This window comes from Artemia franciscana, unplaced genomic scaffold, assembly GCF_032884065.1.
Source record: "Artemia franciscana unplaced genomic scaffold, ASM3288406v1 PGA_scaffold_23, whole genome shotgun sequence".
Classification (NCBI taxonomy): domain Eukaryota; kingdom Metazoa; phylum Arthropoda; class Branchiopoda; order Anostraca; family Artemiidae; genus Artemia; species Artemia franciscana.
The window spans coordinates 3,712,605-3,736,863 of NW_027062649.1; the positions used below are offsets into that span (position 1 = coordinate 3,712,605).

Genomic DNA, 24,259 nt, shown 5'->3' on the forward strand with positions numbered 1-24,259 from the left:
TGTCAGACAAGTTCCCTTCTAGCAATTGCATATTCTATTAATAATGTTATGAAGCATTGTTATAAGAATGTTCTTATTGTGGGAGATTTTAATTTGCCGGAATTACACTGGATTGAGGGGTTTGCTGTTGCAGAAGGGGTTGAACACTCAAATTGCCCACTTCTGGACTGCCTTCATGAACATTGGCTATATCAAGCAATTGATTTTCCGACCAGGTATAGAAGTGGGCAGAAGCCAACCCTAATAGACCTTTTGTTTATTAATGACCATGAGACGCTCATTAGTGTTGACTCAGAACCACCATTTGGAGTGAGTAACCATGTTGCAATTACTTGTAGGCTTAGGTTGTACGCACAGAAGAATAATTGGATTAAGCATGTGTACACAAATTACAACCAGGTCAGACATGAGTTAGCAAACCAGGATTGGTCATTCATTGATGATAAGAATATGGAGGAGGCTTGGCTTGATAATTTCCTGGAAAAGAAGACCCAAAACCCTACCATTTATCATTTGTGATGTCAAGCAAGCTGTACAGAAAAAGAAGAAGTATCAGAGCAAATACAAAAGTAGCCCCTCCCATGAAAACCATGAGAAATTTAAACAAACCCAGAATAAAGTTAGGTATCTCATGAGAAAGCTTACAACAGAATATGAAGAGGGATTGGCATTAGATTCAAAATCTATTCCTAAGAGATTTTGGAAGTATGCTTCAGCTTGGAATCCAGGGAGACACTCAGTTACAGAACTACTTGTGAATGGCAATGTAGTTAGTACCCCAAATAATATAGCAGTGTTCACGCCTCCAGACAATGCCCCCTTACCAGAAGAATCAGAATATTCTATCAGGGAACCTATGCAAAAGATAACTGTGGTTGCATCTGATGTGGAGAGGCAGCTGAAGCTGCTTAATCCTAACAAGTCAATTGGCCCTGATGAAGTTCACCCATGAGTATTGAAAGAAGCTCATGCGGAAATAGCCCTTCCCCTTACAAACATGCTTCAGAAGTCTCTTGATTACTAAGCAGATTCCTCAAGACTGCAGGATTACACCTGTACACAAAAGAGGTAGCTGCAACAACGTTTCCAATTATTGACCCATTAGTCTTACATCTTTAGCTGGTAAAATCTTAGAAGGAATTGTGAATACTCACATTGTCAAACACCTGACCACCAATGAGCTGCTCAATGATAGTCAGCATGGCTTTAGACATGGACGCTCGGTTGAAACTAATTTGATTGATGCGTATGATTTTGTTACTGAGCATCTAGATCAAGCAATCCCTGTCGACTTAGTTCTATTTGATTTTGCGAAAGCCTTTGATAAAGTATGTCACCATCGACTAAGGACCAAGTTATTTGCAATTGGAATACATAATGAAATCGTAGAGTGGGTGTTCCACATTTCTTTCCGGGAGAAAGCAAAGGGTGAAAATATTTGAAAAAAAATGGACAGGTATTCTTTTCAGAAGAGGTGGAAGTATTAAGTGGAGTGCCCCAGGGAACTATCTTGGGACCAACTTTATTCAACATTTATATTAATGATGCACCAACCACAGTCAAAAATAAAATTAGTCTTTATGCTGATGACTCCAAACTCATTGGAACTGTCAATACACCTGATAAGAGAGCCTCTGTGCAGAATGACCTGTGGGTACTTCCCCATTGGGCAACTTTGTGGAGGCTTGAATTCAATGTAAATAAATGTCAAACAATCCACTTTGGAAAGAAAAATGAGAAATGCCCTTATCATATGTTAGGGATGGATGGATCAAGACAGACTATTATGTTGTCTGAAGTGGAGAGAGACTTGGGGGTCATAGTCAATAAAGAATTAAAATTCACTATACACACACAGACATCTGTAGCCAAAGCAATCCAAACCCTGGGCATTATAAAAAGAACAATCACTAGCAGGTCACCTATGGTGATGACTAAATTATATAAGGCATTGGTCAGGCCTAATTTGGAGTTTGGCATGTGTGTCGCTAGCCCCCTCAACAAAGGTGACCAGCAGAAGTTAGAAACAGTTCAGAGACGGGCTACGAAAGCAATTAAGGGATGCAAATATTTAAATTACTCATCCCTTCTGGAGAGGCTGAAACTCCCCACTCTTGTCTACAGACATAAAAAAGGTGATATTATCATGACGCATAAGCTCCTGAATTACAACTCTCCATTAAACAACCTATTTCAACTTGACCAGTCTGCCAGAACTAGGGGACATAGTCGGAAACTGTATCAGAAGAGAGCTGCCACTAGACTGCCATAACTTCTTCACTTACAGAATAGTGAGTTTGTGGAATCCTCTCACCAAAAAAGTGGTCACTACCCCCAGCACTGCTGCCTTTAAAAGAGCCGTTGATGGAGAATGGTCATCAAAGCCATGGCGGACTGAGTGGGATGCCGTTGAGATGTCCAACCATCGTCATCACTAACCAGCGATTCTACAGGATTTAATCCTTATTTTGCTGGACAATGCGATTTAAGGTAAATTTAAGGTATTCTGTGGCCTGTTTTGATGTTTATTGTTAGTTTAGGTACAGAGGCAGTGTTTTTCTTCCCCAGCCACAGGACCTTGGTTTTGATACATTGAAGTTGAGACCTAGGCTTTGGAGGTTTTCAGTTAAGTTGTCAGTGTCTTTTTGTAGTGATCTTGAGATGATGTGAGCTTCCTATAGAGTTTTGTATCATCTGCATAGATATTGGTAGTGCTGATGATATTTCTGTTGATTTTGTGGATAAAAAGTATGAAGAGGAGAGGATCACTCACCCTACCTTGTATCACCCTGATGGTCACTTTTGCTGGATTTGAGATGCTGTCTCCCACTCTTACATTTTGGGTTTGGTTTCTGAGGAATGATTGTATCCAGCATAGTATTTATCTTGGCAATTTGTAATGTTGGAGTTCATCCTTTAGCTTTGCATGCAACACACTCTCAGAAGCTTTTCTGACATCAAATATTACTGCCAGGATGTTGTAATCCTATAATTGTATTGTACAGCCTCTGTTTGGTAGGAATCCATATTGGTTGGGATTATTGCTCTGTAATACGTGGCTTAATACCCTGTCTTTTATGCATCCTTCACAAGCTAATTGACTAATGATGTCAGGCATACAGGTTGGTAGTTTTCTGGTTTTAATCATTCCTGTTTTGACCTCTCTTGTGGATAGGGATAACAACTGCTACAGACCATCTTGATGGTATTGCACCTTTGTCTATAGAGGTTTATAAGATTTTTAGCAAAGGCTTAACAATATATTCTAAACTCTTTGAGCCATAGCACTTCAATTCTGTCTGGGCCTTTGGTTTTGCCTGATCTAAGTTTATGGAGTTGAAATTTGATTTCCTCCTTTGTAATAAGGTCTTCTAAGTGATTTGTTTTATGGTATGGTTCAGGTTCTGTTTGCTTTATTGTGAAAACAGAGTTAAAGAAATCATTGAAAGCTTTGACCTTTTCAGATTGAGAACTTGCAGATGATCCATCTTTGTTTATGAGGGTAGGGATTTCTGTTCTTGTAGTCAGCTTTGCATTTACATATTTCCAGAATTTCTTAGGGGCTGATTTAGCATCAGCAGCAATTTTGCCCCCTTGTTCTTTTTCAACTTGTCAGTTGCTTCTCTCACCTTGTTCCTTGCTTGGTTGTATTCTTTTCTAGTTGGTTCTATTCCCAGATTATGTTTTTGGAGTTCCTTTAGTTTGTTTAATTTTCTTTTCTTGATATTAATTAGTCTTTTGAGTTTTAAGTCAATGTGAATCACGCATCTTTGTGCATTGAAGTTTTTTCTTTTCTGTACAGGCTTCTGTGGGTTATGACATCACAAAAGAGCTCAAAAATTTTGTTGCAAGTTTATCTCATTTGCAGGATAGTCCAGTCCATTTGTTGGGCCACTTCTTTAAACTTAGAATTATTAAGCTTTATCAGTTCTTTCCTCTGATAATAGTGGGGATGGCTTTGATTGAGGGTTAAATTGACCATAAGTATTAAATGGTCTCTTTTATCTAGTGGAGGAAGTATCATGATTCTATCTACAGTTTCTTGGCCACAAGTGACAATGAGGTCCAGGATATTTTCTTTTTTGTTTGTTCTGCAACTAGTGGGATTTGTGATCAGTTGTGGGAGAAAGTTTTCTTCAAAAAGCAAAATGAATGTGCGCGTTTGTGATTCTTATAGTTGTCAATTCATTTCAGGGAAGTTAAAATCGCCAGTAAGGTATAATGGTTTTCTGGTTAATGCCACAACAGTAAGTATCTTGTTCAGGTGTTGAAGTGACTCATGCTTATCTTCTGCTGATTGAGAGGGTTATCTATATGTGCCTCCAATGACTATGCTTGAGGTGCTTAATTTACTACTACTACTACTACTAATTACTCACTGCAGCACCAAGCCGCCTGAGGCCAACACAGCTACGCACACTCCTCCTCCAACCTAACCTATTTAAAGCCTCCCTCTTTACACCCTCTCAGGAAGTTCCCATTGCCTTTAAATCTTTATTTATGACATCCTCCCAACCCAGACAAGGACGACGTGCTTTCCGTGTAGCCCAAGACGGTTGGCCAAAAAGGACAATCTTTGGTAATCTTTCATCCTTCATCTGTAGAACGTGGCCTAGCCATCTCAACCTTTCTTTCATTATAGCCCCAAACAGCAGGATTGAACCACACTTTTCGTACAACCTACTGTTTGAAATACAGTCAGTCAGCCGGGTACCCAGAACAATCTGTAGGCAATTTCTCTGGAAAACATCTAGTAAATTTTCATCTGCTTTTTGGAGTGCCCATGCTTCAGAGCCATATTTGACCACTGTCATCACAGTAGCTTCCAATATTCTAATCTTGATTTGTAGACTTACCTTTCTATTCTTCCAAACGTTTTTTAACTGTGAAAAAACACCCTGAGCCTTAGCTATTCTACTTTTAACGTCTTCACTGCTCCTACCATCTTTACTAATAATACTACCAAGGTAACTGAAGCTCCCAACCTGATCAATCTTTTTGTTACCTAATGTCACCTGTTCATCTTCACTTATTCCTAGCCTTAGTGACTTAGTCTTCTTAACATTAATTTTCAAACCTATTTTAGCACCCTGAGCTTGTAAAACCTCAAAAAATTCATTCATTTTGCTCATACTTTAATCTAATATGCTTAAATCATCATCATAATCTAAGTCCAGGAGCGTTCTTCCTCCCCATTTGATTCCATGGTCTCCAATTGCCTTTCCTGTGCTCCTTAAGACAAAGTCCATCAAAATGATCCATATAAAGGGGGATAGAACACAACCCTGCTTAACTCCTGATTTAATACAAAACCAGTTGCTAACCTCATTTCCTACCTTAACTGCAGCAGTATTATTCTCGTACATAGCGCAAATCACTTTAATGTATTTTTCTGGTATACCATATAGCGATAAGACCTTTGTTAACGCTCTTCAATCAATAGAATCGAAAGCTTGCTCATAATCGATAAAACTGAGGACCAAAGGTGTTTGACAAGGAAGGGACTTCTCAATTATTAACCTAAGAGTTAAAACATGGTCGACACATCCTCTACCTTTTCTGAAACCGCATTGTTCTTCCCTTAAAACTTTGTCTACAGCATGTCTCAGTCTAAAAAGTATCATATTACTCAGTAATTTGCTACCTACAGAGACCAGACTAATGCCTCAATAATTACGACAGTCACTCTTGTCACCTTTCTTATACAGTGGTTTAATTAAGGTTTTCCTAAAATCATTGGGTACTTCCCCTTTTTCAAAAATCATGTTCATAATCTTCAGTAGCTTATTCCTAACCTCAGAGCCACCATATTTAAGAAACTCATTAATCATACTATCATCACCTGGGGCCTTATTATTTTTTAATCCTTTTAGTACTGTCGCTAATTCTTCCTCACTAAACAAATCTTCCTTCACATCCAATGTATCACAAACGTTTTCATTTTCATCTATATCTTTTCCTGCAACTGTATCTTGGTTTAGCACATTCTCAAAATGTTCCACCCATCTTTCTTTAACTTTTTCCTTATCACTAATTGTGGCCTCATTTCTATCTTTAATTGGAACTAGTCCGGATTGGCTACTCCCTTTCAATTTATTAACATGCCAGTATAAAATTTTACTATTATGCCGTCTAGCCGCATCTTCCAGATCCTCAGCAATTTTATCCATCGCCTCCACTTCACATCTCCTTAGTTCATATTTTAATGCTTTCTCCACTTTCTTTACATTCCTTTTGTTTTCATACAACCTATCACTCAGATAATTCTTATACAAACCCCTAGTACTCTCTATTAAACCTAAAGCTTTTTTACTAATATTCCTATTTGCAGTCCTAGCACTCTTTCCTAGGACACCATCAGCAACTTCACAAATTGTTTTTCTGAAATTAATCCATCCACGTTCCACATTGTCAAATTTTAAACTCTCAAGTTTAGTACTCAACTGTTCCTCGAATTTTTTTTCTCAAATTTTCATCCTGAAGTCTACCAACATCATAACTTTCCGGGAGGGAGTTACCCTTCCGAAATTTCAGCTCTAAATTAACCTTAGACACTACTAGATGGTGGTCTTTACTTTTAACATTAATAACGGCACTCTTATACACCCTAGTATCTTGTATTGATCCTGCTAGTCTTCTGTTTACAATAACATAATCAATAAGGTTTGTTGTCTTACCATTACGTGAATACCATGTCAACTTATGGGCCATTTTGTGACCAAACACTGTATTGTTTATAACTAGGTTGTTATACCTACAAAATTGCAAAAGCCTATAGCCATTACTGTTTTCTTTTCCTACACCAAATTTACCTAGGCTAGGATACCATCTATCCCTATTTCTACCAACCTGGGCATTGAAATCTCCTAGCAAAAACACCATATTTCTACCTGGTACCCTGTCTGTTTGCTCCTGTAACTGTAAGTAAAATTCATCTGAGTCACTAGTTTCTCCATCAGTTGGTTCAATGGGGGCATATACTACTATAACTGATACCCTAGACTTTTTAGTCATAAAATCAGCAATTAGTATTCTATTATTAATACCCTGCCAGCCTAAACAAGACTTAGCAGCTTCCTTATTCATCATGAGCCCTACTCCCTGTCTATGTACCCCATCCTTCCTGCCTGAGTAAACAAATTCTATGTCACCTAATTTCATGCTTCCTACCCCTGGGATATGAGTTTCTGAAACTCCTAATAAATCCAGTTCAAACCGTCTGAATTCGTCAGTCAAAATGTCGATGCGATAGTCATTTTTTAACGTCGTAACATTCCAATTTTCATGTTCTTTAAATCTTTGAAATTATTTTGGCCTCAAGAAAAGCAGTGATCCTGGATACCAGTGCAGGATGGGGACCAACATATCTTCTCAAGTCTACACTGAAGCGCTTAAGCCGGCTTAGAACCGAACAGCAAGAAGTCCCTGGGACCTCCAGTAAGTTGGAGGCTTTGTGCAATCCTGGGCCCATCTTGATCACAACATGGTTTTCAGCACTTGGCGATGCTCTTCTATCAACAAGAGTCGAAATCCTGCACAGACAGTCCCAAGCCTATTACCTCCGACTCATTATATATTCATGCCTATAAATATTATGCTACTACGGGGAAGCAGCCCACAGTAGATAAATTAGCTAAGAAGAGGTTTTTCAGCCCGAAAAAAACCATCAAAACAAACCAAGCCCAGACAAACATCCAATAATCAGAATCCCGTACGAGTGCTGTGTTGTTTACTAGGCTATAATTTCCTCGAGGGGCGCCACTCCTCAAGTGGGAAAAATTGACTGCAAGTTTCCCAGTCTTGCAGGTACCCCGAAAGGGTCGAGGCAGCCCTTTACAGAGGCCGTTGTCCATAAATCTGGATCTTACGCCCTGCCACAGTTGTCCTACTATAGAGGATCCTCCCACGATGGTTTTCTGCTTCACCATGCAATTTAACCCATTACTGGGAGAAGGTTTGTAACTCATCTGACGTGTGAACACGGCAGTGGGCCCTGTTGAGTGTACATTTGAGGGGCCTTCTTCCTCCTCCACCTGTAATTATTACCCCCAGGGGAGGGTTTCCCAGTTTCTATTATGGACCCCACTGGGACAAGGTCCTACTTGGTCTAAGCCTCCTATGGAGCAACTGTCTAAAGATTGGTTTGATTGAGGCTTTCTTGACAAATAAAACCCAGAAAGTTCTCGCCATCTTCTCTGAGTCAGCTTTAGTTCTCAGTAATGTCCTGCAAGGAACCATCTTGGGGCCTACATTGCTTAGTATTTACACCAGTAACTATTCTACTAACCTAAAAATTGCTCTGATGTTATATGCTGATGACTGTAAGCTACATTATATTTTACAGATGTAAAACTCAATGTATATTCTCTTATGATTGAACTTCTTGTATGAAAAGATTTACTGCAAGAAATCTGAGCAGATTCAAGATAAATAAGGACAAACCAACTCAGTAGCTCTGTCCATCTCACAGAGTGGGTCAAAAGGAAAAGGGCTGAATAGTCTCAATTGGAAAGCCTATGACTACTGAAAAAGAAGAAGGAAAGAAGATGTTGTTTACTTGAGCAATGGGAACTTACCATTTCATTATTAGATTGTGATACTCCATGGTAATTCCTGGCCTGTGGCATTTTCTGGCTGGCTTGTGACACCCTCTAAAACACACTATCAATCATAAGGCATTTTTATACATTTTCTTGATAAAAATAATGTTTTAACTACATTGGTTTGTGGAAGTGTCAATTTGCATATTGTCTTTGATTTTCAAGCACCAACACATTTCACATCCCACCATGGCAATATTTGGCTATCCTGTGGCATGCATTATTATTCCTAAAGTATTTTTAGCCATTTTCATGCAAAAAAAAATATATAAATTAAAATTAATAATTGTTTTTGTTTGAACAGCAGGACTTTCATTTCATTGTCAGATTGTGATGCTCTATAGTATTTCACGCCTCATTATCCTTATTTCCAGAGATTTTGTAAAAAATTTCCTTTATTGTTAAAAAGGACATAGAATTTAAAGTCTTTTCCTTATTCCCTTCAACCATTGGTTTTATATATTTTCCCCTGTAAAATTAGAACTTCCTAAAGCATACAGAAATTACCTTACTTAAGATAGACTCATAGACAAAAACATGCACACAAACACACATAGGGAGATACAAAAACACACACAAACACACAGTTAGACGCAATGAAGAGAGAGAGAGAGAGAGAGAGAGAGAGAGAGAGAGAGAGAGAGAGAGAGAGAGAGAGAGAGAGAGAGAGAGAGAGAAATTTATTAAGAAACACTTTTTCGAGAAAGACGTTTCTTAAAGAAAAGTAAAGGTCATGTTAAACTTAGGATTAGTAGAACTAAAAACCTATAATTATTTGAATTCAAAACAATCAAAAATTACTCTTAAGGAATAAATGAAACCTAAAACAAATGGAGATTAAATAAACAATCATAGCAAACAAACATACAAGATGTACCATAGGAATGAATAAATAAATCTTAAAACGAGTAAAACTTAAATTGAACATGCAAATCAAGCTTAAAACAAGCAAAAAATATTTTTCTATTAAAGAATAAGTAAAACTAAAAACGAACAGAAATCAAATGAATGATTATAGCAAACAAGCTTACAACGGATATTAGTATAAATGAATTAATAAATTTTAAAACAAGTAAAACTTGAATTCAATATGCAAATCAAATCAAACTTGAATTGAACAAAAATCGCCATAAACAAGAGTTTGGCAATTGCCCCCTCCTCACTGTATTAAATAAAAATAGCTAGTTGTTACAACTGAAAGTAAGGATAGTAACATTAAGACTTATAATGAATAGAAATTAATACTTATATAAGGGAAGCTGTCCCCCTCAACACCTTGCTCTGCATGCTAATGTGTTTTGATTTTTTTTAAACAGTTTCTTTTTGTTCTTATCAAATGACCCTTGTGATTCAGGAGTCGTTCTTAAAGAATTGGAACATAATTGAAACTTCAGCATAAAGAATGAGATGTTTAGGAGGGGCAATCCCATATACATAAATAGCTGTTGGGGTGGCGCTTCGCGCCACCCCAACACCTAGTCGGTGGGGGTGCCTCGTGCAACCCCCCCAAGCCCCCCTGCGCGCGTAAGTCGTTACGTGCCATATTAGTTACGCGCCTTTTCTAGTTGTGTCCCTGTGTCCCACCTGTGAATATATATATATATATATATATATATATATATATATATATATATATATATATATATATATATATATATATATATATATATATATATATTTAACTACGTAAAACTTGCGAATATACAACATTCTTGGCTGTCCCATTGTCTGTGGATATAAATAAATTGTCAGGTTTACCGACTCTTGAACATGCAACATGGGAAAAACAATCTGTATTCAGATCTATAGCCTACCTCATTATTCTAATGATTGCCCTTGAGCTTTGTTGATGGTGATTGCTAATCGAACATTCCCTGTGTCCCCATCGTCATTTATATATCCCCCTGTGCCCCCCGGCGTCCCCGTTGTAGTTGTTTCCCTGTGTCCCGGTCGTCATTTGTGTTTTCGTGTCCCAGTCTGTAATTTCTCTTTGAGTGTCGCGGTCGTCATTTATATTCCCTGTGTCCCGGTCGTCATTTTTGTCCCAGTCGTCATTTGTGTTCCGGTGTCCCGGTCTGTAATTTCTCTTTGAGTGTCCTGGTCGTCATTTATATTCCCTGTGTCTCGGTCGTCATTTGTGTCCCGGTGCTTTGTTGATGGTGATTGCTAATCGAACATTCCTTGTGTCCCGGTCGCTTTCTCTTTGAGTGTCCCAGTCGTCATTTTTATATGTCCCGGTCGTCATTTGTGTCCCGATGTCCCGGTCTGTAATTTCGTCAGTCGACAAACATGACGTCAGTCGACACACAAACATGACGTCACTCGACACACAGACACACATACAACTTATTTTCATGTATATATATATATATTATATCTGTTCGTTATAAATCTTGATATTGCTCCTTACTTGCAGTTGAAAAAAATGGTGTTTTTTTAACTTAATTCCTGATCTTTTTTTCATAGTACTGGAAAATCTGGCTCCGTCTCCACGGATAAATCCCCCTCCCCATGTGAATATCCTCTAGAAAATTCATTCCTGGTGGAAATTTACCCCAACAATTACCCTTCAAATCTCCACACGTAAAATTGAGTCGGCAAAGAGAAAATCTAGTAAATTCCTTCAGTTTAAAGTTTCCCAGGTAAAGTTCACCCCATGGAAAAACACCCCAGCATAACATTTGTCCCCCGCACGAAAATTGTATGCATACTTTCCAATGACATATACTATGGATAAACAATGTTGCTTCCCCGGGCTCCTCTCTGTACATTGCTAGCACTGGTGACTTTCACTGCAAATCTTAATTTCTTTTAGCTCTATTTAAACCTTAATTGCAATCTCTTACTCTCATATTATTAAAAAGTTTTAATTTAATTGTCTTCAAACTAGTTTCATCTCTATTTTACGTTATTTAATTTGATAACGCTCCTATATCACCATACTAGTCAAAAGTCCTCCTTTTACTATTTTCAAACAAAGTTTTTCTTTAATTTTCCCCTAAACCTGTGCAGCATTGCTTACATTTCTATACCAGCCCACCTGTCAAAAGCCTTCATTTTATTAATTTCAAATGAGTTTTTTCTTCTTTATATCACCCCTAAATGTATACCTTTATTCAGGCTGCAAAACAAATTGAACGCGAAGAGGCAGAAGCAGAAGATAAAAGACTGTTTGATGAACAAATGCATCAACTAAATCAAATAAAAGAATTACAACAATGGATGGTGGCCCATCATGAAGCCGAAAAAGAAAAGGATACCACAGATGACGACCAGGACGCAGGTATTTAAGAAAATCGTTCAAAGATAAATTTTCTATTGTAAGAAGATCGTTGAAAGAGAAATTTCTAATTGTAAAATGACTGAAGAACTTACAATGGCAATAGCCGAGGAAGCTGCCCAAAACGAATGTATTCAAGCCGAAGTAGCTGAGTTGGTAAAGCGTTATGTTCCAGGTTCTAGGTCCGAAAGGTTCCAGGTTCGAACCTTGGCTTTAGCATTAATACAAAAGAAGAAAAAAACTAAAAAAGGTAAAAACTACAAAAAAAAAAACTAAAAAAGGTAAAAAACTAAAAACTAAAAAAGAAAAAAAACTAAAAAAAAACTAAAAAAAGGTAAAAACTACAAAAAAAACTAAAAAGAAAAAAAAACTAAAAAAAAACAATAACTGAAAAAGAAAAAAAAACTAAAAAAAAACAATAACTGAAAAAGAAAAAAAAACTAAAAAAAGGAAAAAAACTGAAAAATAAAGGAGAAAAAGAAAACTAAAAGCCGGGACACAGGGAATATAAATGACGACCGGGACACTCAAAGAGAAATTACAGACTGGGACAGTGGGACACAAATAACGACCGGGAGATATAAATGACGACCGGGTACTCAAAGATAAATTACAGACCGGGACACCGGGACACAAATGACGACGGGGACACAGGGAATATAAATGACGACCGGGGCGCTCAAAGAGAAATTACAGACTGGGACACTGGAACACAAATGACGACCGGGATACTGGGAACATAAATGACGACCGGGACACAGGGACACAACTACAACGGGGATGCCGGGGGCACAGGGGGATATATAAATGACGACGGGGACACAAGGAATGTTCGATTAGCAATCACCATCAACAAAGCTCAAGGGCAATCATTAGAATAATGAGGTATAGACCTGAATACGGATTGTTTTTTCCATGGACAATTATATGTTGCATGTTCAAGAGTCGGTAAACCTGACAATATATTTATATCCACAGACAATGGGACAGCCAAGAATGTTGTATATTCGCAAGTTTTACGTAGTTAAAAACATATATATTTACATATATATCTATAACGAAATGAGAAATCTTTTCTCTTTTATCTATATTCACAGGTGGGACACAGGGACACAACTACAATGGCGCGTAACTATTATGGCGTGTAACGACTTACGCACGCGGGGGGGCGCGAAGTAACCTCACCAACTAGGTGTTGGGGTGGCGCTTCGCGCCACCCCAACAGCTAGTTTTTATATATAGACTAGCTGTTGGTGTGGTACTTCGCGCCCCCCAAGCCCCCGCGCGCGCATAAGTCGTGACGCGCCATTGTAGTTATGTCCCTGTGTCCCACCTGTGATATATATATATATATATATATATATATATATATATATATATATATATATATATATATATATATATATATATATATATATATATATATATATATATATATATATATATATATATATATATATATATATATATATATATATATATATATATGTGTGTGTGTGTGTTTTTAACTTCGTAAAACTTGCGAATTGGAGGAATTTGAATGATTTTACGGAGATTTCTGGGAAAGTAGGTATCGGCTATCAGTTTTATGTCGTTTATTCGGATCTCTTTTCCAAGCTCTACAAGGAATGCAAGACTGCCCAATCAACTCCGAGTAGATTGCCCACTCTCTCTCTCGTCTATAATAGACGAGAGAGGATAATTCTTTCAGGCATTGTATGGGCTTAAGACATCAGACGGTGAAAAATTCTAGTTTATAGCATTGCTGTCCTCATCCATTGCGCTTGAGGAAGCCTTTTTTTCAACATTTACTACAACCGAATTTCTGGTTTTTAATATATTTGGAGTAAGGTATACTAATTCCAAGCAAAATCCTTTAAAAATAGATTTATAGTGCTTCCCTGAAAGCATCTGTGAGTGCAGCAAGTGTTGTTTTTGTTTGTTTTTTTATTCTTAATCTCTTCTAGCCAAAGGAATTCTAGCTGATTTAAAAAATCCAAAGCCAAGCTCCTCCAAAGATAGTATTGAAGTGAGTGCCGGAGCCACCAAAAGCCGACCTGTCCAAGATATCCACCCATCAAACCATTCCGAGCAAATCAAAACAGTCCCGACGTTTTACAAATCAAAAGTAACTATGAAACTTATGTCAGTAGGAATCTCCTGGCTGCTTTTCGGTACTTCCATCAAGCCCATTTCTGTCAGGTAGAACTAGCGGGGTTTGCTATTCGGTTCACTAATATTCAGAAGGCTGATCATCTTTTATATTTAATTTCCTAGTGCTACAAGCGTGTCTCAGTAATAGGCCGACATACTGATGACAACTCCTCGATTCTAGCGAGGTTAAAGTCTTGAAGTTTTTACATTGACCTCCTAAAAAAAATTCCCGTTAATTTTTAGAAGACTTGAAAAATTCGGTAGCTGAAAAACAGATACACCATTTGATTGGTCCCATCAGTAACGAGATGCTACTTGCCTATCCTTCTGCTAAAAAGTAGGTAGTGAAGACCACTGGCGGATCGAGGGGGCTGGGGGAGCCCGGGCCCCCCAAGATTTTTCAAGATTTTCCTTGTTTTTTTCTGTTTCTCACTTTTTTTAAAATAAATCTGTCAATTTGGTCAATTATTAGCGCCCTTGTTATATTGCCTCCTCCTCCCCCAAGATTTTGCTTATTGGTGTCCATGTCATATTGAGCTCCCCCCCCCTCTTAAGATTTTTTCTCTAATATCTGCCCCTGATGGAGAAAAATAAGTACAGCTTGGACATGGCTCATTTGTCCACTTATCCTTCTATCTAGCTCGTTTTGCACTTATTCCTAGTTTAGTTCCTGTTTTCAACGAGTCTTGCTTCTTTTATTAGGACTTCTCATTGATTCAGTCTGCAGCGTTGACTTCGCTTTTTTTGACACCCAATCAAGACAATTTCATTTTTGCATTAAGATTCCACGGGCTACCTGTTTGCTCTTCAGCGGCAAATATTGAAAAACCTTGTTGTTGCCCATTTAAAGGAGGCTCGTAATGCCAACCTTTATTTGATCCGATGCCTTAGGATTTGCAGGGATAAAAAGAAGTGTAGTATGGGGTGCTGATCGCCCTCAGATCAAATGAACCCTCCTCAACGTTGCCGGGCCAATAACTTATATATGAGGTGTTGAAAAAAAATGCATTTAAGACATTTCGTTCACTACTACTACGCTATATTAGTGGGTAGTTCATGGAAATATGGTAGACTAAATTTGATTCAGTTGAACTAATTTTGTCCTTTCCAACTCCTCAGAATATGTGCACATGCCTATTGGTCTTGGCCCTCCTCCGGTCTTATGAAATGAAAGAAAACCTTTCAAATGACATTTTTTGACCAGAAATTGGACGTTTGCATCAGTGGCGTAATTTTTGTCAAAATCCTGGAAGGGAGGGGGGAGTCGGTGCTAATTTTCCAAAATCAGATGAACATGATGGCAAATGAGCCATATAAAATCATAATGGTAAAGATAAACTAAGAAAACTGACACATTTCTGTGGATGCTTGATTTACGCAGGCTCGTCTTAGTTTTGACAAGATTTTTGAAGAAACTAAATTTCTCCTTGGGGGGGCCAACTGGGGCTTGGGAGAAGGCAAAACTAGTTCTGGGAAGGGGAGTTGCCCCCCCCCTTCTCATAGCAAATTATGCCCCTGGTTTGCATGTTTTGAAGACTAACAGTGTATGGTTTCTTTCTTACGTTTATTAGCTCTTTACCGATGAAAGAATGTTTATAGCTTGATTATATTTAATTTATTTATCAGGTTCTGGAACGTCAGTCTTCATCTATAGAGTAAAAAAATAGTTTAAGTTGAAATGTCGTTAAGGTCGTTCGATACTTTAAAGAACCACTCTATCTCGTCTATTGCAAGCTTTTTTAGTTTATGTGACCCAACTTTTTAAAACTAATTGTGCGTTCTTACCATAACTTGTATAGCTTTGATAAGAGATCCGAATCAAACAGTTCGTGGTAACGAACTGTTGTAAGGAGCGACCCGGCTCAATAGTAACCAAAACTCTAAAAAACTAAATTTTGATATCAATAGCTACATGAAAAGAATCGCATTTTAATGCTGATTTCAAATATATAAGTTTCATCAACTTTAGTCCTACCCATAAAAAGTTAAGAGCCTGAGAAAATTTGCCTTATTTAGGAAAATAGGGGAAAACACCCCTTAAAAGTCGTAGGATCTTAACGAAAATGACACCATCAGATTCAACGTATCAGAGAACCCTACTGTAGAAGTTTCAAGCTCCTATCTACAAAAATGTGGAATTTTGTATTTTTTGCCAGAAGACAAATCACGGGTGCGTGTTTATTTGTTTTTTTGTTGTTTTTTTTTCCCAGGGGTCATCGTATCGACCAAGTGGTCCTAGAATGTCGCAAGAGGGCTCATTCTAACAGAAATGAAAAGTTCTTGTGCCCTTTTTAAGTGACCAAAAAAATTGGAGGGCATCTAGGCCCCCTCCCACGCTCATTTTTTTCGCAAAGTCAACGGATCAAAATTTTGAGATAGCCATTTTGTTCAGCATAGTTGAAAACCATAATAACTATGTCTTTGGGGATGTCTTACTCCCCCACAATTCCCTGGGGGAGGGGCTGCAAGTTACAAACTTTGACCAGTGTTTACATATAGTAATGGTTATTGGGAAGTGTACAGACGTTTTCAGGGGGATTTTATTTTGTTTGGGGGTGGGGCTGAGGAGAGGGGGCTATGTTGGAGGATCTTTCCTTGGAGAAATCCGTCATGGGGGATGAAAAATTCAATGAAAAGGGTGCAGGATTCTCTAGCTTTACTATAAGAAAACAATGAAAAATAAACATGAAAACTTTTTTTCAAATGAAAGGAAGAAGTAGCATTGAAACTTAAAACGAACAGAGATTATTACGCATATGAGGGGTTCTAAAAATACTTTAGCATAAAGAGCGAGGTATTTAGGAGGAGATAAATACCTTGCTCTTTATGCTAAAGTATTTTTAGTAATTTCAACTATTTATTCTACGGCCTTTCTGATTCAGGGGTCATTCTTAAAGAATTGGGAGAAAAGTTAAGATTTAGTGTAAAGAGCGAGGTATTAACGAGGGTACAAACCCCCTCATATACATAATAAAAATATAAGGTTATGAAAGTTTGTTACGTAAGTTAATTCTTAAGTTACGTATATTTTTTACTAATAAAAACGTTCGTTAAAAATTAAAAGTTCTAGTAGCCTTTTTAAGTAACCGAAAAATTGGAGGGCAACTAGGCCTCCTTCTCCACCTCTTATTTCTCAAAATCGTCTGATCAAAACTAAGAGAAAGCCATTTAGCCAAAAAAGAATTAATATACAAATTTCATCTTAATAATTTATGTGCGGAGAGCCAAAACCAAGCATGTATTAATTCAAAAACGTTCAGAAATTAAATAAAAAAAACTGATTTTTTTAGCTGAAAGTAAGGAGCGACATTAAAACTTAAAACGAACAGAAATTACTCCGTATATGAAATGGGTTGTCCCCTCTGCAATCCCTCGCTCTTTACGCTAAAGTTTGACTCTTTGCCACAATTCTACTTTTTAAAACAATTAAAAGCTTTAGCGTAAAGAGCGAGGGATTGCAGAGGGGACAACCCATTTCATATACGGAGTAATTTCTGTTCGTTTTAAGTTTTAATGTCGCTCATTACTTTCAGCTAAAAAAATCAGTTTTTTTTATTTAATAAACGGTAGAAACCAAAAGACGACACCTACTTTCCCAGAGATCTTGAAAAGACTATTAAACTTCTCTAGTTTGTGCTAGAGATATAGATATTCAGACTTGATGAAAATTACATCACTAGAATATTTTTTTTTTATTGAATGGAGAAGAGTTTTTCAAAGTTCATGAAAGGGTTGTTCCTAAAAATATTCTAGTATACCTGCTGGAAACAAATTAAAAATCAGCTCAAAATTAGTCTCATTGTATAATTAAATAAAAAAAACTAGTTTTTTTAACTGAAAGTAAGGAGCGACATTAAAACTTAAAACGAACAGAAATTATTCCGTATATGAAATGGGTTGTCCCTCCGCAATCCTTCGCTCTTAACGCTAAAGCTTTTAATTGTTTCAAAAAGTAGAATTGTGGCAAAGAGTCAAACTTTAGCGTAAAGAGCGAGGGACTGCGGAGGGGACAACCCATTTCATATACGGAATAATTTCTGGTTGTTTTAAGTTTTAATGTCGCTCCTTACTTTCAGTTAAAAAAACTAGTTTTTTTATTTGATTTCTGAACGTTTTTGAATTAATGCATGTTTGATTTTGGCTCTCCGCACATAAATTATTGAAATGAAATTTGTATATTAATTGTTTTTTTTTTGGCTAAATGGCTTTCTCTCAGTTTTGATCAGACGATTTTGAGAAATGAGGGGTGGGGAAGGCCTAGCTGCCCTCCAATTTTTCGGTTACTTAAAAAGGCTACTAGAACTTTTAATTTTTAACGAACGTTTTTATTAGTAAAAAATATGCGTAACTTAAGAATTAACTTACGTAACAAACTTATATTCTTATATTTTTATTATGTGTACGAGGAGGTTTTTACCCTCGTTAATACTTCGCTCTTTACACTAAATCGTAAGTTTTGTCCCAATTCTTTAAGAATGACCCCTGAATCAAAAAGGCCGTAGAATAAATAGTTGAAATTACTAAAAATACTTTAGCATAAAGAGCGAGGTATTTATCTCCTCCTAAATACCTCGCTCTTTATGCTAAATTATTTTTAGAACCCCTCATATGCGTAATAATCTCTGTTCGTTTTAAATTTAAATACTATTCCTTACTTTCAATTGAAAAAAACGTTTTCATGTTTATTTTTTCATTGTTTTTTTATAGTAATGCTAGAAAATCCTGCGCCCTTTTCATTGAATTTTTCTTCCCCCATGACATATTCCTCCAAGGAAATATCCTCCCACACAGCCCCCTCCCATCAACCCCACCTCCAAACCAAAAAAATCCCCCTGAAAACGTCTGTACACTTCCCAATAACCATTACTATATGTAAACACTGGTCAAAGTTTGTAACTTGCAGCCCCTCCCCCAGGGATTGTGGGGGAGTAAGTCATTCCCAAACACATAGTTATTGTGGTTTCTGACTATGCGGAACAAAATGGCTATCTCAAAATTTTAATCCGTTGACTTTTGGAAAAAAATTAGCGTGGAAGGGGGCCTAGGTGCCCTCCAATTTTTTTGATCACTTAAAAAGGGCACTAGAACTTTTCATTTTCGTAAGAATGAGCCCTCTTGCGACACTCTAGGACCACTTGGTCGGTACGATGACCCCTGAAAAAAAAACAAAAAAAAACGAAATTCCACATTTTTTTAGATAGGAGCTTGAAATTTTTGCTATTGGGTTCTCTGATACGTCGAATGCGATGGTGTGATTTTCGTTAAGATTCTATGACTTTTAGAGGATGTTTCCCCCTATTTTCCAAAATAAGGCAAATTTTCTCAGGCTCGTAACTTTTGATGAGAAAGACTAAATTAATTAAAACTTATATATTTAGAATCAGCGTGAAAATTCGATTCTTTTGATATATCTTTTAGCATCAAAATTCCGTTTTTTAGAGTTTCGTTTACTATTGAGCCGGGTCGCTCCTTACTACAGTTCGTTACCACGAACTGTTTGATTTGACAGCTTTAGAAGTTTTCTGTTGTGCTAACTGCCTTGATTGAAATATTTGCAGACCAAGGATGTGCATTATTTGTGCTGTATGTACATAGATGAGACAGCGTTTCGCTTAACATTTAGTAAGAGATTATAGGTTTCCTTTGTTTTAAACTAGCCTCTCATTGGCTTTACGAACTGTTGACAATCTAAAATCCCCTATCAATTTGGACCAAAATTGCTTCCAAAGCTCCCTGTGGTGCTGAGAGTGGTTCTGTGGTTCTTTGTCTTTGCGACTGTCAGCTGACGCTGAGACTCGCAAAATAACATCTTGGTATCAAACGTTTTGGTATGATATTTTTTTTCTAAAATTAGATTGAAGATTCACTTCGTACCTTATACGCCTTTCCTGACGAGTCAGGTAACTGTAATATTAATAGCTGGGTCTATTTTTGGTCCCGAAACATCACCAATGATGAAGAGTGATCTTAAAAAATAAGTAATTACGCAATCTACAGATGCTAAATATATCACTTGTCAAAAATTTCATCTTAATGACTCCTTTCTGACTGCCTCACTATTACTGATTAAACGATCATTTCAGGAAAAACGGGATCATTCAAAATCTAGTCAAGCTCAAAGGTTGAAAATTGGTAGTCAGAAGAAGGGTTGCCAAAACAGACAAAGAGTGGAGAGGGACTGAGTCTGTGGAGGTTAAATGTACTATATGCCAAGAGATGCTGAATGATGATATAAGACAACTTCCATGCAAGCATATTTTCCACGACAAGGTTTGTCCAATTATGTATGATGTTTTCAAGTGTTGTTTAGCTCAGATGATAATTATAAAGAGGAAGATTAACGTAGTTTTTTAGATTTTTGAAAACGGTCGTATTTTTGTGAATATCGTATTTCGAGCCCCTCTTTGGAGCCGGCGGATTTGCTTTGTAAATACTCATGTTGCGCTTTTTTAAAGTGAAATTTTTATTTTTGCGAGTCAGCAAAAAGGATAAATAGAAATGCCCATATTTCTTTGTAAGCACAAATAACACCTATCTAATCCCTAATCTGACAATAGTCACTTGATGCTACACAGAGGATATTGGTTTTTCCAGAGCACTTACAATTAGAGTTAATAGGTCTTCAGATGCTCAAAGAGAGTAAACGTTATTGTTTACGTCTTGTGCTTGAATCCTAAATGCATGTGAGATATCTCATTACAGAGATAGTATACAGTTACGAATCTTACACGTAGTTTGGTGGGTATAACCTGTTTTACCTCACGGCTAGAAATCTGAAAATTTCAGGAAGTTTTTTTTTTCGGATCGGGGTTACGGAAACTCAGAATTTATGTTTCAGCAAAGGGGACAATCCCTTTTTTCTGCAGTCCACCGCGAAGAAGCATATGCTTCAGCTGCTTTCTTTTTTGTGTCAGGTCTCTTATAGGTTCTTGGGCTTAAAAACAAGCAACATGTAAAACAAAAGGGAATTTCTAAGACAGTGAAACTTGCTCATACCTCAAATGAATATTTCGGCCATGCACCCATGGTCCGTCCTCAGAATAATACATAAACACATTACAGTAAAACTTAAATTAAACTAAAAAGCGGCTTTTAAAAAAATGTTTAATAATCATTAATAGTAATTTTCGGTTTTAGTTGTAAAATGTGCATGTCACTATAAGTTTTAATTCATTTATCTGTGTTTTTTCTGTGAACGGCCCATGGATATAAGGTTGAAATATTAATTTGAGATTTGAGCAAGTTTCCCTGTCTCAGAAATTTCCTACTGCTTAACCTGTTGTCCGGTTTTATGATGGAAAGCCAGTGTGGTCATCGTCGTTATTTGGCTCTTTGGCTAGTTGCAAACAAACAAGGCAATTAAATATCATTCGTCATGCTTTACACTCTGCTACACTAAAAATTTATTTTAAGCGCCCAAGCCTTACAAATTTGAAATGTTGTCCATGAAAATCCTTTTTTCATTAAAAAAAAAGTGTAGTTATTGTTCCTGCACATATCATCTTAATACGGTTGAATAAAAAATGGGAAAATATTTTTTCAAAAAGGTTAACATAAAAAGTAGGTAATTGAAAATTTTAAATAAAAATATAGTAGAGATTGGACGCATGTTTAGTTTTAAATGAAGCTAGGATTCAAAATACATTAGTTCAATTGTTGAATTTTTTTTCTGTCTAACCAAGCTGAGGGATGATAAAAAACTTGCTACTGTAAAAAGCTCTTCTTAACTCATTCCTTAACTTGGTTGGATAGGAAGGGAATCATTTCCATTCATTCCTTACTAAAACTTAAAAAGTGAGGATAGAATCCGAATGAGGCTTTCTTAATAAAACAGGGCTTTACTCTGCTCGCGTTTACATTGTCTTCGCCTGCACACTTCCTTTGCGATTATTTTAGGCAAAGTTTTTTTGAGGTTTCTCCGTCATGTGGTTTTTTTCAAATTGTCCAAGTCGAAAATTTTTAAAAAAAATGCAGTCAAAAAGGAAAAAAAGCTTCAAAAAACGTGCATTTACTTTCTTGTCGACATTTAAATGTCAAACAAATAACAAAACAAACATGAAACTTCATTTTTTTCATTGAACTTCATTTGAGGGAGTTATTTTCACCTTTCTTCATACACTATTTATATTCGTGATTAATAAATAAGTCCCTGAATATTGTTCCGTCTCCTGATAACCTGAGCTTTTTCTACATACGTTGTGTGCACGGGAACCGCGCGATAACTAAATTACCCTTATCCTTAAAATATCCTTGGTAATGAAGGCTGATAAATAAAAACACTAAAACGAGTGATTTAGATGAAAAATATAAGACAAATAGTGAAGATACCCAGATAATCTTCCAATGCTACCATCAGAAACAAAATATGTAGTAATCCTATCTTCGAAGGCCATCCTCTTGAAAATTTAAAGGAAAGAGTCGCTGCAATGTTTTTTGACGCTAAACATTGAGGCTACTTTTTTCGATGTGATTTCAACCCAATGTTGAGGGAATTGGGGATCTGCTCTAAAATCATTCTAATGTCTCAATAATTTCATGGTAGTTGTTTGACATAAAGAGTCGGGAAGTGTTAGGCAATGTTATTGAGTCATCCAAATCTTCTTCACCGATAAAACAAACAGAGCAAAGTATGAAGCTTTCTACTCTTAAATCTTAGATTAAATAGTGAAAACCATGAGGCACTACTTCTTTTGCTCTTCATATGAATTTGTAACGCGTATAATTGGCTTTCAAAGGTGCATACGTATAATTTTTTTCGCTTAAAAAAAGTATTCTGCAAAACTGTATTGAAAGAATCGGCTTAATTTCAAGGTGTGAACAAGACGGCCCTAGACCAATCATCAAACGCTTAGAGCATGTTTCTTGTCAATTTTCATGATTTTCTTTTAATTACAAAAAAATACGCATGGTGGAAGGTATTGCGAAAGAACTTTCATTTGTCAAAAAATTCAATTTTCAGTATTTTATGGCTAACCATGCACAGGTAGGAGTGCCTCGAATGGATTTCAGAGCATTGGAATTAAGTATGTTAAGATACGGAAAAAATGGTCGTTCTCGAAATTGGCCGAGGGTCTTGAGCCCAACTTCGAATGTAATTAGTTATTTGGCACATCATAGACATTATTCTGACCGAATTATTGCAAATTTTTTGGGTCCTTCCTTCAATGATTTTAGTGCATCTCAGCCCTTTCATATAGACCGGCTAACTTTTTTGAAAATAAAGATGACCTTATCTCTGCATCAAAAACTCACCCAAATAGCAGATTAACACAGCTTATTACAGGTCATAGTAGATTGCTTCATTTTTAAAATAGGATTGGGAAAGCTGACTCTCCATTGTGCTTGTGCGGTCTAATGGAAACATGTTGTCGTCTTCTATTTGATTGCCCTGTTTATTGTAGAGCACTTATAGTAATGGAGTTCGAATTAAATGAATATGAAATAAGTGGACCGTTTCCATTATCGCTGATAATTAGAAAAAATAAAGTTCAAACTATTGTCAACAAATTTTTATCCCCCACGAAGAGCTTTGACTTTTAGTTAGTGTTTATGTTTTGTTTTCAGTAGTCTGTATTCTTTTTCTTCTTTTTTTATATAGTGTGTACGTGTTTTTTTTTCTCGCTCTCTGTGAAATACATATTTTTGGTTTAATTAGGGAAATAAAGTAAGTATATAACCTGCCTGGGTCCCGAACTTAACGTGTACATGTCAAACCGAAGTTTTTAATTAATTTGGGATTCAACTGAATATGGAGTTTTTCCATCAAGCTGAACCAAACTGAAAAGACTTGTGGGTCTAATGGAATTCGAACGTTCAGTCAAATCTCTTTGATAAGACCCAGGCGAAAGCTATTGCGGAAGAACCCTCGTTTGTCTAAAAAATCAAATTAGTAAGTGGCTGGTTGCACTGCAAAGGTGCCCTAGACTTAATCCCTAAGTATTTTCTTCAGGGAAGGAACAGTGCATATAAGTCCCTCTAATTTTGGGTAATGTGAATACTCACAGGATTTATTGATGATAACTTATCAGAATGATAAATTTCATTCTGAATATATTTGTGTGATGTTGTATTGGATTTATTGTTGTTAAATAGTTTTTCGAAGTGAAGGTTGAAAAGTAGAGGAGTTATCGCAATGGTCCCAAACGTGGATCAATGAACAAGGAATTATATTAAGCGTTTAAGAAAATTGGTTCCCTATTTGACTATTCACTCTTTTGACTAATTA

At 36.7% G+C, this 24,259-nt stretch overlaps 1 protein-coding gene across 1 annotated transcript in view; it reads left to right on the forward strand.

Moving 5' to 3' along the window:
• LOC136041480 (uncharacterized) overlaps nucleotides 1–24,259 on the forward strand; it is a 50,053-nt gene that overhangs the window by 23,995 nt on the left and 1,799 nt on the right. Inside the window, exons 3-5 of the mRNA XM_065726173.1 lie at nucleotides 11,721–11,883; nucleotides 13,848–14,008; nucleotides 20,118–20,304. Of these exons, the coding sequence (XP_065582245.1) occupies nucleotides 11,721–11,883; nucleotides 13,848–14,008; nucleotides 20,118–20,216 (423 nt within the window). The 3' untranslated portion in view covers nucleotides 20,217–20,304. The remainder of the gene's footprint in view (nucleotides 1–11,720; nucleotides 11,884–13,847; nucleotides 14,009–20,117; nucleotides 20,305–24,259) is intronic.